Source organism: Phasianus colchicus, chromosome 1 (genome assembly GCF_987193195.1).
Source record: "Phasianus colchicus chromosome 1, bPhaCol1.hap1.1, whole genome shotgun sequence".
Taxonomy (NCBI): Eukaryota; Metazoa; Chordata; class Aves; order Galliformes; family Phasianidae; genus Phasianus; species Phasianus colchicus.
The window spans coordinates 114,789,657-114,807,302 of record NC_143436.1 but is presented as its reverse complement, the minus strand read 5'-3'; the positions used below and the strand labels follow the sequence as shown (position 1 = coordinate 114,807,302).

The 17,646-nt window shown below is 38.9% G+C and overlaps 1 protein-coding gene across 3 annotated transcripts in view; it reads left to right on the top strand.

Moving 5' to 3' along the window:
* Positions 1-17,646, top strand: part of SYTL5 (synaptotagmin like 5) — a 77,284-nt gene that overhangs the window by 21,139 nt on the left and 38,499 nt on the right. For all 3 annotated transcript variants that reach the window (XM_090123884.1, XM_031594568.2, XM_090123877.1), the window contains exons 2-3: positions 6,151-6,659; positions 13,973-14,188. In XM_090123884.1, the coding sequence (XP_089980010.1) occupies positions 6,541-6,659; positions 13,973-14,188 (335 nt within the window). In that variant the 5' untranslated portion in view covers positions 6,151-6,540. The remainder of the gene's footprint in view (positions 1-6,150; positions 6,660-13,972; positions 14,189-17,646) is intronic.

The window sequence follows — 17,646 nt, the reverse complement described above, 5'->3', positions numbered from 1 at the left end:
AGAAAAAAAAAAAAGAAAAAATCAGTTTGCTTGCTACTTGCATTATGATATTGAGTAAAGTTCTCAGTCAGACTATGTGCAGTTAACCAAGATCACACTTGGTTTTCTTTTCTTTCTGCTTAATTTCAGCATCTGCCAAAGATGGAAAAGGTGCTCTTTTTGACCTTGTATATTTATTCACTTTGTGCAACAAATACTTCACGGTGCTTCAATATGTGCTGGCACTTAGCATACCTGGGTGTTTTGTGCTGTGCAAATAGACCATTGAGAAGTGTAGCTGGTTTTTCTTGCTCTTGTATGTTGGAAGTGCTATGCTTGTGTTGAAACAGGAAGAGGGATGGATTGGCCATTATGCTCTGATCGTGGTAAGTTTTACATTTGCTAAGGGTTATTGATGCGATGTTCCTTTTTATGTGCCTTTTTATGCCTTTGTGCTATTTTATTAGACTTGAAGGTGAAATTCTTTCCCATCCTTTTCCCATTATAGATTACTAAACAGTTACGGGCATCAGAAAAAAATAACTGACATTGAATATGTTTAGGAGGCTACCTAGTAATGCCATCATAGTTCTTTATTTTATTTTGGACTCTGTGTAAATGAGCTCAGGCAGAACACAGCATTGGAGTGTTTTAAGCACTATGTACATTTGATTGCCAAAGCCGGGTGCGATAGATCTGGGTTCAGCACATCATGATACAAAGTGCCAGCATTGGATTTGGAGTTGTGGCCTCTTGAAACATGTGTCAGCAGTGCCATTGTGCCTGCTCATGCTGAGCTTTGCTGTTTGCCTTGTGCAGCTTTCGTGTTTATGATTGGTGCCTTTCTTCAGGAACAGTGTAACTCAACTGAGCTGACCCGATGAAGGTCACCTATTGCCCACAACATCCTGCTCCTGTTGGTCAGAATTTCTTTGCCAGTATGGAAATAGTAGCTGTAGATGAAGGCTGCTTCACTTCAGTGATATGGGGTAATGCCGTTCTCCTACTGCTTCCACACATGTGGAAAATGCTCCTCTGCTGCTGAGTCACCAAATGGTTCCAGTACCAGCTTCTGACTGAGTAAACATAATGGTTTGGCCGGGGGAGTAATTTCCTGTATCAAGCCTCTTGCTAATAGTGCTGTTGAAGAGAAGAGGATGATTCCTCTAATCTCGCTATCTTCCACCTCTGCCTCTTTCTCAGGGGCAGGATGCTTCCCCCTGCTTCCGGAGGAGATGGCAGAAATGTGTGAAAAGCATCTCAGAGTGCCCAGGGGGCTGCTGATCTGCTGCATTCGCAGGTTGTGTTGATGATCAGTGTAGCAAATTGCAGGGGATTTGCTGTATTTCCTGTAGTTTTGACTAACATCCCTCACAAAGACTCAGTTTTAAAGGTGACGTGTTTCCAGTTGTCACAGGCATCTGTACTAACAATTAGGAAAATCAAAAGCATATTCTTCCCTGCTGCAATGCTTTGGGTTTGTTTGTTTTTTTTTCCTTCCTGTTTTTAGACAAGCCTCACCTAATTCTTTTGCTTTAGGAGAGTAAGCAAATGCTCTCTGGATAGACTTGGGAGGTGCGTACAGTAGATACATAGTATATAGCAGAATGAACAGCGGTGTCTCAAGAGCCATTCTGCTCATGAGAATCTGTTAATTCTAGTGCATCTTCCCTCACAACAGCTTCAGAGAGGGAGACTCCATTCTAGAAATACCATTTTCACAGGGATAAAAAGTGCAAAAAGTATGTAAGGAGTATTAAACACTATCATAAGTAGTCAGCATGGATTCACCAAAGGGAAATCATGCTTGAGCAACCTGATAGTGTTCTGTGTCATCACTGGCTGGGTAGGTGGGGGGAGAGCAGTGGATGCTGTGTGCCTTGACTTCAGCAAGGCATTTGGCACCATGTCCCACAACATCCTTGTTATGAAACTTAGAAAGTGTGAGGATAGATGAGTGGATGGTGAGGTGGATTGACAACTGGCTGACTGGCAAGGCTCATAGAGTGGTCATCAGTGGTGCAGAGTCTGGTTGGAGGCCTGTAACTAGTGGTGTTCCCCAGAGGTAGGTGCTGGGTCTGATTTTGTTCAACATCTTCATCAGTAACGTGGATGAAGGGATAGACTCTACCCTCAGCAAGTTTGCTCAGGATACAGATCTGGGAGGAGTGGCTGACGTGCTGAAAGTCTGTGCTGCCATTCAGTGTGACCTGGAAAACTGGAGATTTGGGCAAGGAGGAATCAGATGAAGTTTAACAAGAGCAAGTGTAGGGTCTTGCACCTGGGGAGAAATAACTGCATTTAGCAGTACAGGTTAAGGAGTCACCTGCTAGAGGGGAGCTCTGTGGAGAAGGACCTGGGTGTCCTGATGGTTGGCTATGAACCAGAAGTGTGCTCCTGTGGCCAGGAAGGCCAGTGGTATCCTAGAGTGCATTAAAAAGAGCATGGCCAGCAGGTCAAAGGATGTTATCCTCCCTCTCTGCTATGCCCTAGTGAGGCACATCTTGACTACTACCAGTTCTGGATTCCTCGGTTCAAAAAAAGACTAGAATCTCCTAGAAGGAGTCCAGTGGAGGGCCACAAACATGATAAGGGGCCTGGTGCATCTCCTGTATGAGGAAAGGCTGAGTAACCTGGATCTGTTCAACTTGGGGAAGAGAAGACTGAGAGAAGATCTGATAAATGTTTATAAATATTTAAACTGAGGTGGAAGGCAAATGCATGAGGCCAGGCTCTTCTTAGTGGTGCAGGATGTTTTAGGATGAAAACGGTGTCACTTCCTAAACATCCCCAAGGCTACTTACTAAAACAAATGTCAAATGTCTGTTGAAAGGAGCATGTGCTTACATAGACATTGTCACTTTCTAGCAGCTAGCTGGTTTGTCCTGTTTTTAAGCCCTAAAATGGTTCAAATATTCAGCATCTGTCAGCTGGTGCCTTTTATCTGTTATATCTTAAAAATGGGCCTGGTCTCTAATCACATGTTGTCTAAAGCAGGGAATTATTAAGTGCTACTTCATTTGAAACAGCATCTCATTACTATTAGCCAGTTTTTAATAGAGGAAATGTTCCTGCTGTTTTGTTGTTGCTATTCTTTTTGTTTTACAAATATATGCATTATGGAAATGCCTACCTCAAAAGGCATGTGAGATCAAACAGTCTGCTGCTATGAAGTGGGTGATTTTTTGTGTGCATCAGTCCATGATGGAGGGAAGGCAGCGTTCTCGCTGAGTTTCAGCTCAGAATTGGTATAGTCAGGCAGGACTGAAATAGAACAGATTGACAAGGAGAAATTTTCTCTAGTTCTGTTTCACATGGGGTAAACATACCACATACCTAAACTAATCTTCAGACCTAAAAGATGTCCTTGACATAGTAACATTGCGTAAGCTAAGTTTTCCCTCTTGATTAAGCAGAGGTTATGGGTGTAATGACTTTAGAAACAATCTGGTCTGAACAAACATGAGTTTCTCTTGAGATGCTTGCGGAAGCTTCAGTAGTTAGACGGTTAACATTTGGGATAATCCAATTATTTTATCATCCTGTGTTGAGTAGCAGTTTCATAGTGCAGAGGAAAATCTGGAAGGTAAAGTGGATTCTATGCCTTCATGTCAGTCAGCTGGTATGCATGGGTACGCTGGATAGCTGACAGGTAGAAAGCCTGGGTTATTTCAGCATCTGGTATGTTGTTGTAGCCCTGAACACAGCTGTTTGTAATGGTTTCAGACTGGTGGCAGCCGATCTTCACCATGCTACTTTCTTACTCCCCCTATTCAAAACAACTGGAGAAGAAAATATGATGAAAAAGGGCTGAAGGGTTGAGAAAAGGACGAGGAGAACACTCGTCAATTACTGTCACAGGCAAAACAGACTCTGCATAGGGAAATTAATATAATCACCCAAGCGGCATAGAGTAACAGTATGGGGGCTGCAGTCAGTCCATAATGCTTTGTCTCTGCTGCTCCTCTCTGGTTGCACTCTTTTCCTGCTGTATGTGAAGTCCTTCCCATGGGATCCCACGTGGACTTCTCATGTGCAGCTCTCCCAGCACTGCTGCAGCATGGCTCTGTACCACAGGGCACCCTTCAGACACTGCTCCACATGGGTCCCTACCAGCGGCAGCTGCAGCCTAGGCTGCTCCTCCAGGAGCTCTCCATGGGCTGTGCCTCCTTCAGACCTCATCCACTGCTGCCCTTTTTGCTCCTACATGGCTGCACGTGGGGATCCAGTAGTGTCCTCTACATGTTTTTCCTGTTATTTCTCTCAAGTATCGTCCTTATCTCTTCTTGCAGAGGTCACTCTTGCACCTGCCACTACCAAAGCCTTCCCAGTAAGCCCCACACACAGCTATCATATGTCATCTTACTGATTCTAGACTTCATATTTGGGAAAAAATGCCCAGTGCTGATGACAAAATCCCCCAGCATATCCAAGAGTGGGTGTTATGCTTAGCCAAAGGAAATTTTTGAGGCTTTCAGGTATTCTGACAAGAATGCTAGCTTCTTTAGAATTAAATGAAAAAAGCTCAGAATATGTCCGCACATCAAGATTAAGGTGCAGTCATAAAGGTCTGTATAAAAAAATCTTTTGAGTGTTTTTCTCTTCCCTGCTTCCCCAGCACCAGAGTATATCTTACTTGGAACAGTGCTCTTTATCAACCTGCTTGTTGTACCACTGCATTGTTTTTCTGTAAGAACCCCAGTTATCTGCAGTGTATTATCAAGATAGAAATGGTGCTATCAGAGACAATTTTAACACTTTTGTTGTTCTCATTTTCAGTTTGTATTGCACTTTCTTTACCCTTTTGGTTTTCTCTTTTTCAATAAAACTTTTTTTTTTCTTTTTTTTCTTCTTTTTTTTTTTTTTTTTTGACAGAGAAAAACACAGAACCATAGAATAGCTTGGGTTAGAAGGGCCCCCAAGGACCATGAATACCCAAGCCTCCTGCCACAGGCAGAGCTGCCAGCTGCTAGATTCTCAGAGTAATCTCAGCATAATTCTTAGAGTAAGTCTGTCGCCCACCTACCTTGTCACTGAATGGTAAATTTGCAAACGGAAATTCAGAGCACCCTGACCCATCAAGCATCTTGTTTGTTCTGTGGTTGCTGGACTTAGCTCTCCATTTTATGCCAGAGCACTGTGCTTCCAAGCACATCATGATGTTAGGACCTGACTGGGATGGCAGTACTGCTCTGCTGGGGAGTTCGAGGAAGAATTTAGCCATAACAGAAGCAAGATATGATTCACACGTTGGTTGTCTTACTTTGCTTACAAATAACTTGGCCTTAATGAATAGAAATTCCGTTTTCAAGAACCCAAGAATAAGTGTAGTGGTCCAGCAGCTTCTGCTGGTCTTTGTTTGTCTTTCTGTTCAAAAATAAATGCAAAGAAACAAAGTAGAATTTTTCAAGTAGCTTCCTGATGATTTTCTCCTAACAGGGTCAAGTATGGACCAAGGTACCTCTTCTGTTTTTGTTTGTTTGTTTGTTTAAGTTGCTTTTTGCTTAGAATAAACAAAACAAAACAGAGTGAAATTTGTCTTATTTCCAAGTGGATTCACATTAACTAGTCATTCTTCTTTATCACTGTATTTAGTGGGCTCTTCTAAGATGTATCATCTTAAATTAAATCTGTAGTAAGTTAATATACCACTTCTAAAAAGCCCTTGTTTCTCTGAAGTGGCAGTGATTAAGTGTAACAGGTGGCTTGCTGAAGTTCAGATAGAGTACTTGTTGTTGGGTGAGTCTTACCGTTAGTCCTGTCCTTTGAAGTCTTTCCACTTTTTAAATTTTAACTAATTTTCTACTTTCCATTTTCAATTATTTAATTTCAGAAAAATAGATTGATCATCCCACACCTGGTCCTTATTATTATGGAAGTATTACAAAGTGAATACAGTCGTCTAAGCTTATTGCAGTAGGAAGAGAATTGCAGATTGTAATGCACTAGAGAGAGCCCTTGTGGGAATATAATTATTATCCATTAGAGTAAATAAACAACAACATAGAAAACGTGAGTTGCACTTACTCCCTGAGATAACTTGATGGTGTGCAACTAAGTAGGCATTTTTGATTTGGTGGCTTTCAAACCAATACTTGATTAAGTCTTTCTTAAATCAGACCACAACAGTAATCTCAAAATCACTTCCATTTGTTTTTTTTTAACTTTCAGATAGTTTGAAGTAAATACACCCAGCTGTATTCTGTGGCACTGAACTACAGTTATTCCAGGAATGATTCTGATTCTGCAGCTGCTTATGATTGCAGTCTGAAGGCCTGCAGCGTGTCAGAGAGCATCAGCCAGGACACAGGGGCATTCAGTAGCCAGAAAAATGAATGGCTTTTTCGAGGAAGAAACAAAGAGGAAACCTTTGCGTCTCATGTAGTTGGAAGGCAGAGCAATACAACTTTGACACTTGGTTAACTTAAAGGAACATTTTTTGAAATACCTCTTACTGTGAATCTTGTAATTCAGACCCAGAAGTGCCTTTGGACCTGTGCAGATAATTCACTGGAAGAATTGATCAGACAAAGCACTCACTGAAAGTGTCACTGAGGAATCATGGCGAAGCACTTGGAGATCATCAATCTGTCATTTTTGTTGGAACATGAAAAGGAGATGATACTGGGAGTATTGAAGAGAGATGAGTATCTGAAAAAAGTTGAAGATAAAAGGATAAGGTAAGACTTTTATTATTGTAAAGGTATATATATAATTCTGTAATATGGGTATTTATAAGTTCCTCAAAGAAGATTTCCTAAATGCTCTGGAAGAAGGATCAATGTTGTGAGATGGCACAGTTAATTACAGATCAAAATGTGTTTCAAAAAACATATATTTTTGCTAGTGTGGCCCTTTAAGAATAGAAGATTTTGATGCATCCATTGCTTCAAAGCAAAAGAAAGTGAATCTTAAACTTCAGTCTGAGGCCATTTGTTGGTGCAGGGAAGTTCTCTAAAAAGGGCAGTAAATTTGTTCTAGTGATCATTTCATATAAGACTTACCTACAGTGTGTTGCTTATTCATATTTCAAACTGATATCACTTAGAACTGCAGTACTGCTTGGAAAGCTGCCATTTGATCTTCATAATGTTGTAGAAAGCTTAGCATGTAGTGGAAATATAGCATAATGAAATCTGATGCCTTGCTCTATAAGTACAGCCACATTGTCTTGGCTGACTTTAATACTACGTTTAAAATCCTACTATTTACTTTAGTTATTAGATTTACTAATAAAGAATCAAACTGAAGATGTGCCTCAGAACACGCTAATGAGAGAAGTAAAGACTCAGAGTGTTGAATAGAGTTTGTGTATTCTTTTCAGAGGAAAACAGATGAAGTAAAAGTTGAGAGAGAAATGTGTGGAGGCAGTTTGAGATCCAGATGGATGACTTCAGTTACTTCAGCAAAGTACCAGCTCTTAAAGGTTTAAACACTTTTCCAGTGTGTTGCCACTGCTTCCAATTGCTTCTCTGCTGTCCTTCTATCTGATGTTGGATCTGAGAAAGGCTTAGTGTGGACAACACGCAGCACTCAGTGTTGATGAGGCTGCTAAGTGCAATGGATTACAAAGGGAATATTTCCAGCATTTGCTGGTTTCTGTACATGTCCTCCGAGGCCAGCCTGCATTGTTCTTCTCTTTGATTTGCCAGAGTGCATTATAGATGTACGTTCAGCACGTGCTGAGGCTTCTTTTGTATGAAATTATTTTGGGAATCTATGCAGAGTTACCCACTGGTTTTGGAAGGCTTTGTCTCTTGAGATAACCAAGTCCAAGTGCAATGCCCCTTTTCGTTTGCAATCCTTTTAGAAGAGTGAACGTAGCTATTCATCTAAATGGAGCAGGCTAAAGCTGGCATCTCTCTCCTAGAACGAGACTGGAAAGAACAGAGTATCTTTGTGGTGGAGTGGGCGAATTAATTGTTTAACCTTCTTCATCATTCATCAGACGAAGAAGAAAACAGAACACAAGAAAACAGATGGAGCACTGTTTGTTCCAGGCATTGTGTTCTATTTTGTAACAGGATAAGCATTTCAGTGTACTTCAGTTTTTGAAGGTGGTGGTCTTAAAATGTGAGCCGTGCAGTAGTCATCTGTGAAAGGCTTTGGTATTAAGTGCAGGAGTGTAATCAGATCGCCAGCTTACCAAATACTCTAAAAAACTCTTTGCTTCTGCTGTTGTGTCCCAGTTTCATGTTGGATATGACAGCAACACGTAAGTTAAAAGTCTTGTTGGTTTTGTTTTGTTTTGTTTTCTTTCTTTTTTTTTAATGATGTTTTAAAAAATCCCTCTTACCTGTTTTTGTTTTTGTTTTTCTGTGGTACTGAAAGTCACTTTGTCAAATCTACTGAGAACCCAGAGCAGCTCCATAGGATGTGGTTTGATTAAGGGAGAGGTGGTATTAGACTCATCAGTGTTTTGGTACAAATGGAAGGAGCACCTTAGAAACATTGTTAATCTGTAATACGGTGCTAGTTAGGCTAACTCAAGTTGTGATGCTATACATAATTCTGGCACCTATATTAACCAGTTGGCTTGAAATTCAAGGCATTTCTGAAGTATTGTCACTAGACCATACTGTGTCTGACAGTGATGTATGGTCCATAAAAGCCTTTCAAGATACACAGCAATACAAAGCTGGGTGGGTAACTGCTTCCTGGGAAACATCATAGTTTTTTTCTTTCTGAATACAGCTTGGCAGGGATATCTTTAATTATGGCTCATAAGTGTACTTCAGAGGAACATGTGCTGTCTTTGGAATTCCATTTGGTGCAATCTGTTACATATTTTATTGCAGTACCTTCAAAAGAACAAATCCTTTTTTAAATACATTTTTAATTCTGGCAAGATACTTGCTTGAACACTGTACAGAAGAATGTTTATCTGTCTGCTCCACTCTGAATCTCTGTTGGTAATAATGGTGGGTTTTGTTTATTTCTTTGTTTTTTTTTCTGTTTCTATGTCTTCAGAAGCCATAATAACTTGAGAGGGTCTTTGGATTCAATGAGGAAGCAACAGTAGGCATAGAAGGATATCCTAGTAATGAAATTGTTAAGAGTTAGATTCACAGTCACTACTCATGCTTGCATTCTGAAATGCAGGTGGTTGTTCTTGTATTTTTATATCGTGTAAATATTTCACCTACATGTGAGAAACACACAGAAGGCAGCAAAGACTCTTTCTCTGCTCTAGCTTTGATAGTATAAAAAAGCAACACATTTTAATAAATGCTTAGCTTTAGTTATGTTTTTACACCTATGTGTTTTGTATAACTGGAAATTTTGTTTGAATATAAATTTAAATTTGCAGATTAATTGTGAAAATAGCATTTTGTTTCTTAAACATTGTATAAATCAATCAAATAATCATCATTGTTTTCAAATGATAAGATTGTTTGGGTAAAATAATTCAGTGACATAGATCTAAAATAGCTGCATAAAAATAGTGAAATTAATCATACTGAGGGAGCAAATGTTTGGGTTTTTTTTGGTTTTTTTTATATTATACGTTTGAATTACACTTTTTTTTATACATTTGTATAAAAATTGTATACATTTATATACATATATTATACATCTATATATTATACATTTTTATATTATACATTTGAATTGCTAGGAGAAATTTGTATCCAGAATGTGTCAGTCAATACACTCTGAATTGACTGTTCTTAATGGGATATGTATTTCTTTTCAACTCTTTTACTGTTTTTGAAGTTTTGTTCTTCTAAGACTCGTTTTAGGCAGGTTGCTCTGAAAGCAATGCCTCCTATTTCTTTCCATGGAAGCTAAAACAAGTATGAGGAGCACAATAACACTGTTTAATAGAGCACGTTCTCAGCTACAAAACTCTGTTTTTCAACATAATCAGCACCAGGAGCTGTGTGTTTTCACCAACAATGAACATGAGCAAGTATGCTGCACTAGTGAAGATTGCACTAGCAGAGATAGCCCACTGTCACTATTGCCACTGCTGAAATACACCACCCAGCACCTCACTGTGCTCACATCCACTGCTTGGTCGTCATCGGCAGTCAACAAGTGTTGATGAACGTCAGTGAGGGCATTTCTTTTTGCATGAAGGAATTCAATTGCAGCCCTTTTCTTCATCTGCACTTCCATGTCAGACAGAATTGTATCAGAGTGCTCCTCTGCTGTCATCTTTCACACGGCAACAAAAGGGAATGGAATGTTGGTGGGACGGTTCAGCCTCTACTGCTATACCAACGTGTGCTTCTGATGTCGTGGGCCAACGTAATAAAACAGGAGGCATTACTTTTGAGCAGCCTTCATGCAGTAGATCTGTGATGTTACAATTCATGAAATCAAAACTAAATCAGAAGAATCTATGCACAAGCTGTAGTTTATCTGTTTGTTGGTTTGTCTCTATTCCAGCAGCAGCTCTGCTGCCTCCTTCCAGGTCTGGTGTTACAGAGGCACCTGGGTCTGATGGTCACAGCATTTGGAGCTAACTCTCCACCTTGGTATTAACATGCTGTCACAGAGCAAACATGACATGCTTACTTGCTAATTTACACTGCTTTCTTACCTTGAGTGGATTCCTAGACAGCTTTTGTTTACAAAGCTGTGAGCTGCGAGTTGCCAGGCTTTTAGAAGAGAGGACACCAGTGTAATAATTGCTGAACTGAGAAAACAATTAAAGAAAATGCCAATTTCTTACAAGAATAAGGCTTGGTTGGGTAATTACCTTCATTGTTCCCACAGTGTTTAGGTTGCCAAAAGTAGTACAAGTATTGCATGAATTCTTGTCAGGGAAGGTTAGCATCCCTCTCTCTTCAGTTTATTAAAATGGTATCTCTTGAGCAGTCAGAACAGATCCACAGAAGCAATTTAAGGTTTTATCTCCATTATGGTGTAGGAGAATCTGTTAGCATGGATACACCGTGTGGTAACTAAAGGCAAACAGTAGATCAAGTGTTTAAATTTGAGTGACAGTAGATGTGGTTTACCTGGTGATTATATATTTGGACTTGTAAGCACAAAATGACTGCAAATTAGTGTATAGTAGATATAGTGTATGTTTTTTTGCAGCGCTGGCTATGAGTAATATTTTAAGGAAGGAGGATTTGTGTTAAAGGACATTGATCCCTCTGTGGATGGGAAGAAAGGAAATTGGTTGTCTGGCAGCTGCGTCATTTGGAAATTGGGCAGTTCCACATCATATGTTGTTACTCTTTGAACCAAAGACTGTTCAAAATGAAGTAGCTCCTACTGCTAAGGAGGATACTCTAAGGATAAAGCTGCCTGTTCTGTGCCCCATTGTTCCTCAGGAATGAAGGCCTTCCATTTATGAAAGGATTTCTGATGGTACTTTATTCTGATACACTCATACTGTTTCATCAAAGGTTAGTAAGAAACCAACAGATAATTTGAAGTTTTGGATGGTTTTGGTTTTTTAAACCCTGGTAATAGTTGTTTGATGAGAGGATAAAGAACTTGCTCAGAAAAATATTGATCTGTGGAAGCGTGTGAATGTTAGTCTCCAATATGATCTCAGTTGACACATCTCCTTTCCTCCGTTCTGTCCCCCATTCTGCTATTCATCACTGCAATTCTCTTCTCCTTTGCAAATTCCCTCTCTATCTTCCTATTTCCTTTCATTACCACCAATATATCTCCATAGTTAAATATTCATAAGGTAGTTTTATCATTAAAAAAATGTATTCCATAAGCAAAATGTGAAATGCTTATAAAATAGGGGCTTAAGAAGCTAGGTTTTTACAATGAGAGGAAATGCCAATGTAAATTGGTAATAGCTCATCCTTTTGTGAATTGTCAGTAGCAGTTACTGTTACTTTCTAGGTATCATGTCCGACATGAGTGAAGACTTTTTTTTGTTTTCTAGTGAATTTTTTTTACAACTGTTTAAACTCTGGAAGATTTAGAGTGGCAGAATAAAATTAAGGATACTTGAATTCTGTGCTTGGTATCTGTTAAGATGTAAGTGTGCCTGCCTTGCCTTGTAGCACTAAACCTGTATTTATAGCAGTAAAACTATTCAATTTTTATAAACTTGTGGTATGCATGTTCTTTAAGGTAAAGCATGCTAAGGAAAAAAATGGCTCACTTCCTCGTTTCTTTGCAAGGCTATTAGGGTTAGCAAATGTTCCATCTCTGGTGGCTTCATTTATGTAGGAATGAGATGAGTGCCTGTGATTCTTGAAGCCACAAGGCTTATCCGTAGGGGAGGGTGAGACTCCTTCAGGGATATTTTGTGCTTCTTGCAGGTGCTGGGTGATGGTGCCTACAGCTATGACTACTGGCTGTTTCTTGGCTTTACTCTTGTTGAATTGCATTTCTTTCTGCCTGCATGTTTTACCTCACCTTTACAGAGTGCTAGACTTTCATATTTACATGTTTGATGGACCTAATACAGGGTAATTTCTTAGATTTGCTTTAGTCCGTCTTTTTTGTCTGCTTTGGTGCTTAATGTGATATTTTAGGCCCCAGTGCTAGCCGAAGCACTAGTTACAACAAAGCTCCTCTTCAATGCATGTACAGTATTTTGTCAAACAGAAGAGAGATCTTAATATGAATTCACAGTTAGAGGAATGACAAAATATTCCATTATCCTTGCCTTTAACAGTTTTCTTCTTAATATCTTCTGTCAAATGCTATCATAATAGATGACTTAGAAATCTCAGTGTATTACAGGATTCCTTCTCCAGCAGCTTACTAATTTGACTTCCGGACTTTATATTCTCTTTAATATTAATAGGAGATCGATAAAGACAAATCGTTATTTAGTATTCGAGATTAAAATTGTCTAACTGCAGGATTCATTAGATTCCCTTAAAATTAAGGAGAACTCAAATGTTAGAATGGCAAAATTGGATGTTTACAATACAGCCCGTTCCTGTATTGGGGGATAAAGGATGTTGATAAATCAGTTCAGGTGCATGGTGCACTTGTTATCCATTTTCCATACTGTGTAACTGGTACTGCTAGGCTGTGAGTGTTTAGAGGTTGTTACAATGGCTTTCTTTTTCAGATGAGTCACCTACTCCCTCCTAACCTTTTGTTTATTATTGTCTTAAGATACAAATATGTTTGTTACTATCAGATAAGTTCCTTTTTTGCTGATGTAGTAGTAGTTGCACTTTTCAAACTTTTCAATTTTCCTAAGGACTTGTGCACCCATGAAATTGCTGTTTTTAAATTAGGTCTTTAAATGCAATTATTTTTATCCTGTAGAGTCGATGGTGGAGCTGATAGTATGAAAGTTATGTTATTTAAACCAGTATTCTCCTTTAAAGGGGAAAAAAAAAAAAAAAAGATGGTGTTATGCTATGATATCATTTGGTTAGCTATCCAAAACCTCAAACTGTCCGTTAGTTTCTTATTAATCTTTGATGAAATCAACTATATGCACAGTATAAGCGTATCAGAATAAACCACCATGGGAAATCCTTTCGTAAATGGAAGATCTTCATTCCTGAAGAACAAGGGGCACAGAACAGGCAGCTCTGTGGTTAGTTGGTTTTGTTTCTTAAGATTTAAGAATTTTTGAATAGCCATTGCAGAACTGCATTTGTATTCGCAGCAAACTCTACCATGTCACAGTCTCAAATGTTCACTAATTACAGCAAAGACTTTCTTTTCCTAACCTGGAGGCGTGGAAAAATCTCAGTTTTGAGCTGCATTCAACCTGGGCTCAGCATGACTTGAATTATTGATAACGTACAGGCGAAGATAGTTTGACAGTTGTCCAGAACTGTTCAGCTGCATGCAGTCATGTATACTGATCTACCACAAGACTGCATACTTTCCTCTTGACTGCTCATCTGAGAGGTTGGGGGATAGATTTATTCTTCTTTGTCATATATGTGTCAAAAGTACAGTTAATATATGGAGCACATATTTCATGACCTTATTTGTATGTGTGGACATATTGATTGATCTCCAAAAATTTTATCCAAATAACACTCAGAAATCAGTTGTAAATTAAAGGCTTTTATTTTCTTCTTTCTAGGAAGTTGAAAAATGAGCTTCTGGAAGTGAAAAGGAAAGGTGGAAGCCGACACTGCCAACAGGACAACAGCAGGGTCTGCGTTCGCTGTCAGAAAGGACTGGGCTTTATCTTTGACAGAGGAGACCTGTGCCAGACCTGCAAACTTAGAGTCTGCAATAAGTGTCGTGCAGTGGGAACTGATGGGCAGTGGAAGTGCTCAGTGTGCGCCAAGATTGCGTAAGTTGTGTGGCTTTCATAAATACATGTAGAGATTACCTCTCTGTAGGTAATTGTATGCTGGTGTCACTGTTTTATCTCCTCTTAGCACAAGAGCATATGCATAGCAGTTATACAATGGAAGCTTTTCTGGTGTTTTTATTTGCTGCACTGTTTTCCAGTGTTGTATGTTCAAAATCACTTATTTAATATATACTTGGAAGAGCATTTCCCTGGATTAGTATAGTAATATGGAATTTTGTAACTAGTCTTAGTAAGATAACCTTGAAGGAAAGTTACATTGTGCATTACAACTTGGTTAAATACCTTAATATTCTTACACCTCAGCTCCCACATCTGTAAGGAAATTACATATCCAAGGAAAAGACATGATGCAAGGGTAGAAATTGGTGATTTCTTAGGAGGAGTTTTTCATTATTTAATAGGGGGGTGTTGGGCTTGTTCTTCTGTTGTTGTTGTAGGTTTGTTGGTTGGTGTTTTTTTGTTTTTGTTTGGTTTTTACAGATCATGAAATAAGGTTTTTTTCTAAATTGTATCAAAAAGTGAACCCAAAATGGTAGTTATGTCAGACTTTGGCTACCTAGACAATTAATGAAAAACTAATGGAGCGGGGCAGAGAGTTTAAGGTTTGTGTCTCCCAGCTTCAGCTTTAGAAAGCTAATGTCTAAATTTGTAGCCAAATGCTGTAAGCCCTGCATTGGTGCAGATGCATCCAGAGGACATCATTTCACCTCTTCTAAGATGAGTCACGTTCAAGCACTTGATTTTATGAAATGTTAAACTGTTAGAGGCATGGCTGATCTCCTTGTAGTCTACAACCAGTTTCTGGGGTGATCTGAATTCTGTGCCTTTCAGACTTTGTCATTACGAGGTCTAGGCGAGATGAGAGAGGAGAATAGCAAACACCATTCTGCTTTTTAAAAATAAATGAAGGAAGAGCACGGAATTTGTTGGCCCTGTCAGATTACCTTTATTTTCTCTACAAATGATCACAGTACTGTTTGAGAGCTAAGAAGAGCTGACAGGATGATGAGTAAGAGCTGGCTCAAGAACAAATAATGTCATAAACTGTTTAATTTCTTCCTTTGAAGGGGTGGCAGATCTCATGGATAGAAGAGGATGCATAAATGTCTTGTAACTTGACTTCAGTGAACCTTTGATAGATCCTATTGTACTGTTCCCGTGAGTTTATAAAGAAGGGAGACTGTGCTCTGGAATAAATTCTGTCAGTGTAATTGCAGACATGCCTGGAGAACTACAAAGCTCTCTTGTCAGAGTAGTTGCTGGCATTTCATTGTCAAAATAAACAGTGGTTTAGAGCAGAGTATTCCCTGGATTTTTACTGTTCAATGTTTTAGTTTGGGACGTGGTGCAGCAGATGAGTTTGCCAGTTTTACTTGCTGGTGACATGAAACTGAGGGGTGTTGCAGATATGTTGAAGGACAGGCCTGGGGCTCAAAGTGATGCTTATAATTTAGATAAATGGTTTGAAGAGAAAGTAAATAGTAGCTCCCCATACGCAAGTGCAAATACCACTTTGGCAAAAACACAGCTGGAGAAATATAGAGTGAGAAAAAAAGCTTAAGCAGTTGTTCCTTAGGAAAGGATTGGGGTATTGCACTGAATGAAAAGCTGAATGAGTCACGTGTCCACAGCTGCATAAAACTGTTGATTCAATTCCGGCATCGCTCAGAATGTGCAAACAGAATTTTGGCCTACAAAATACATGATATAGTCATTTTTTTGTTATAGAGTACTCTGCTTCATTTTGTATAGAATGCTATATGTTGGTCAGCTGGGGAGGGCTGAGCAGAAAATAGTGATCATGAACCTAAACATCGTGTGTCCAGGGTAATGGAGGGAGACAGAAATGTTTGGCCTACGCAAGAGAGATGTTGAAATAACTGAATTTAGAGTCTACAAAAGGCATCTGCGTTGTGGATGCATACAAGCTGTTCTACATACTGACTTTGGATAGGAAAAGTAATGCGATTCTTGAATTGCAATGAAAGGATTTAGGGTAGGTGGTATGAAAAAACTATTCATATAATTGGGAGAGGCTGCAGAATCTTGGTTTAAAAACAGGCTACATAAACCTGTCTCGGGAATGATGACATCAGTAGTTGGTTTGTTTTGTGGCTGAAAGGTAAATGAGGTCACCTCTCAAAATGTATGTGGTTGTGTTGCATTCTTCATGCCAAGCAATGGTCCTATCAATCATCTTGAATATCAACTCCAGCTGAAGCTTGCATGTAAGTTACTACAAAGCATGGTATAAATTGTTTCAAGCCTTGACAACCCGTATCTTTACTAAATTCAAATCGATCTTAGTTCTTATACATTGTTTTTGTAAGACTATAATGGCAGTTAATGATCTGTAAAACGTTTGCTATTCTGCTAAGAAAACACATTATCTTCTGCATGGATAATGTAGAGGTGATGCAGATGGGTATTTCAGTTAAATCCAATCACTATGCATAATTCTACTTTAAATTCTTTCATTTTTGCTTTCCTCTGTTTTACTTAAATGAGAAAGGCAGGGAAGATGAGGATTATTAGGAAGTTAATAGAAAGAGAGGCTTTGACAAGATTGAAAGGCAGAAGGCAAGGACAAGAAAATGAGAAACCAATGCTAAGAAAGACAGTTATGCTGCATGAATAAGAAACGCAAGATAGGAGGAGAAAAAATTTTTAGTTACATGGCATTGATCTGCATACAGTGTTTGAGTCCATTAAACTGAGTTGTTTTACCATGCTACTAGTGACTTAGCAAAACCTACTAACAATTTTTCCTTTTTCTTTACACTTATCTTCTTTTAGCAACCTTCATGAAAGAGGTTTAAGACAGCACTGGTATAGACACTAGCACCTACTGTAACAGCTGTATGTTGTACACACTGTGAGACTCTTAAAAGGCAGGGATGGATTCTTGGCCTTCATGAACTCTCTTTGGTTTTGTTGTTATACTAATTATTGGTTGCTCTGCCAGAATAGTCCATAAGAATGTCTATTGACTACTGCTTAATGTGATGGTAGTGGCAGTAAACTGCACAGTATACTATATAATAGTAATCTTGCTTATCTGAGGGAACGCATTCAAAAGTAAGTCTTTCTTGAAAAGCCTGCTGCAATACTCGTGGTGTCAGTGAAGAAATCTGTATACTGAGAATCTACTGTGTTTAACAAAAGAGATGTTTAAGTACTGCAAAATGTATTGGATAAATCACTTGAACTACACAAATACTAATACAAAATGGTTGCTCAAACAAAAGACATCTTAGGGCAATGAAAGAAAGTGTTGATAATGTCAGCCAGCTTTGCTCTATTGCTTCTTTTAATGCATTTTGACCCTTTCTTGTTTCTGACCGTGTTGAGTCCAGCCTATCCACTCACTGAACAGGAGTTTGGGATTTCTGTCCTATAGCCTTTGATGAAATAGCATTGATTTAATATTCAGA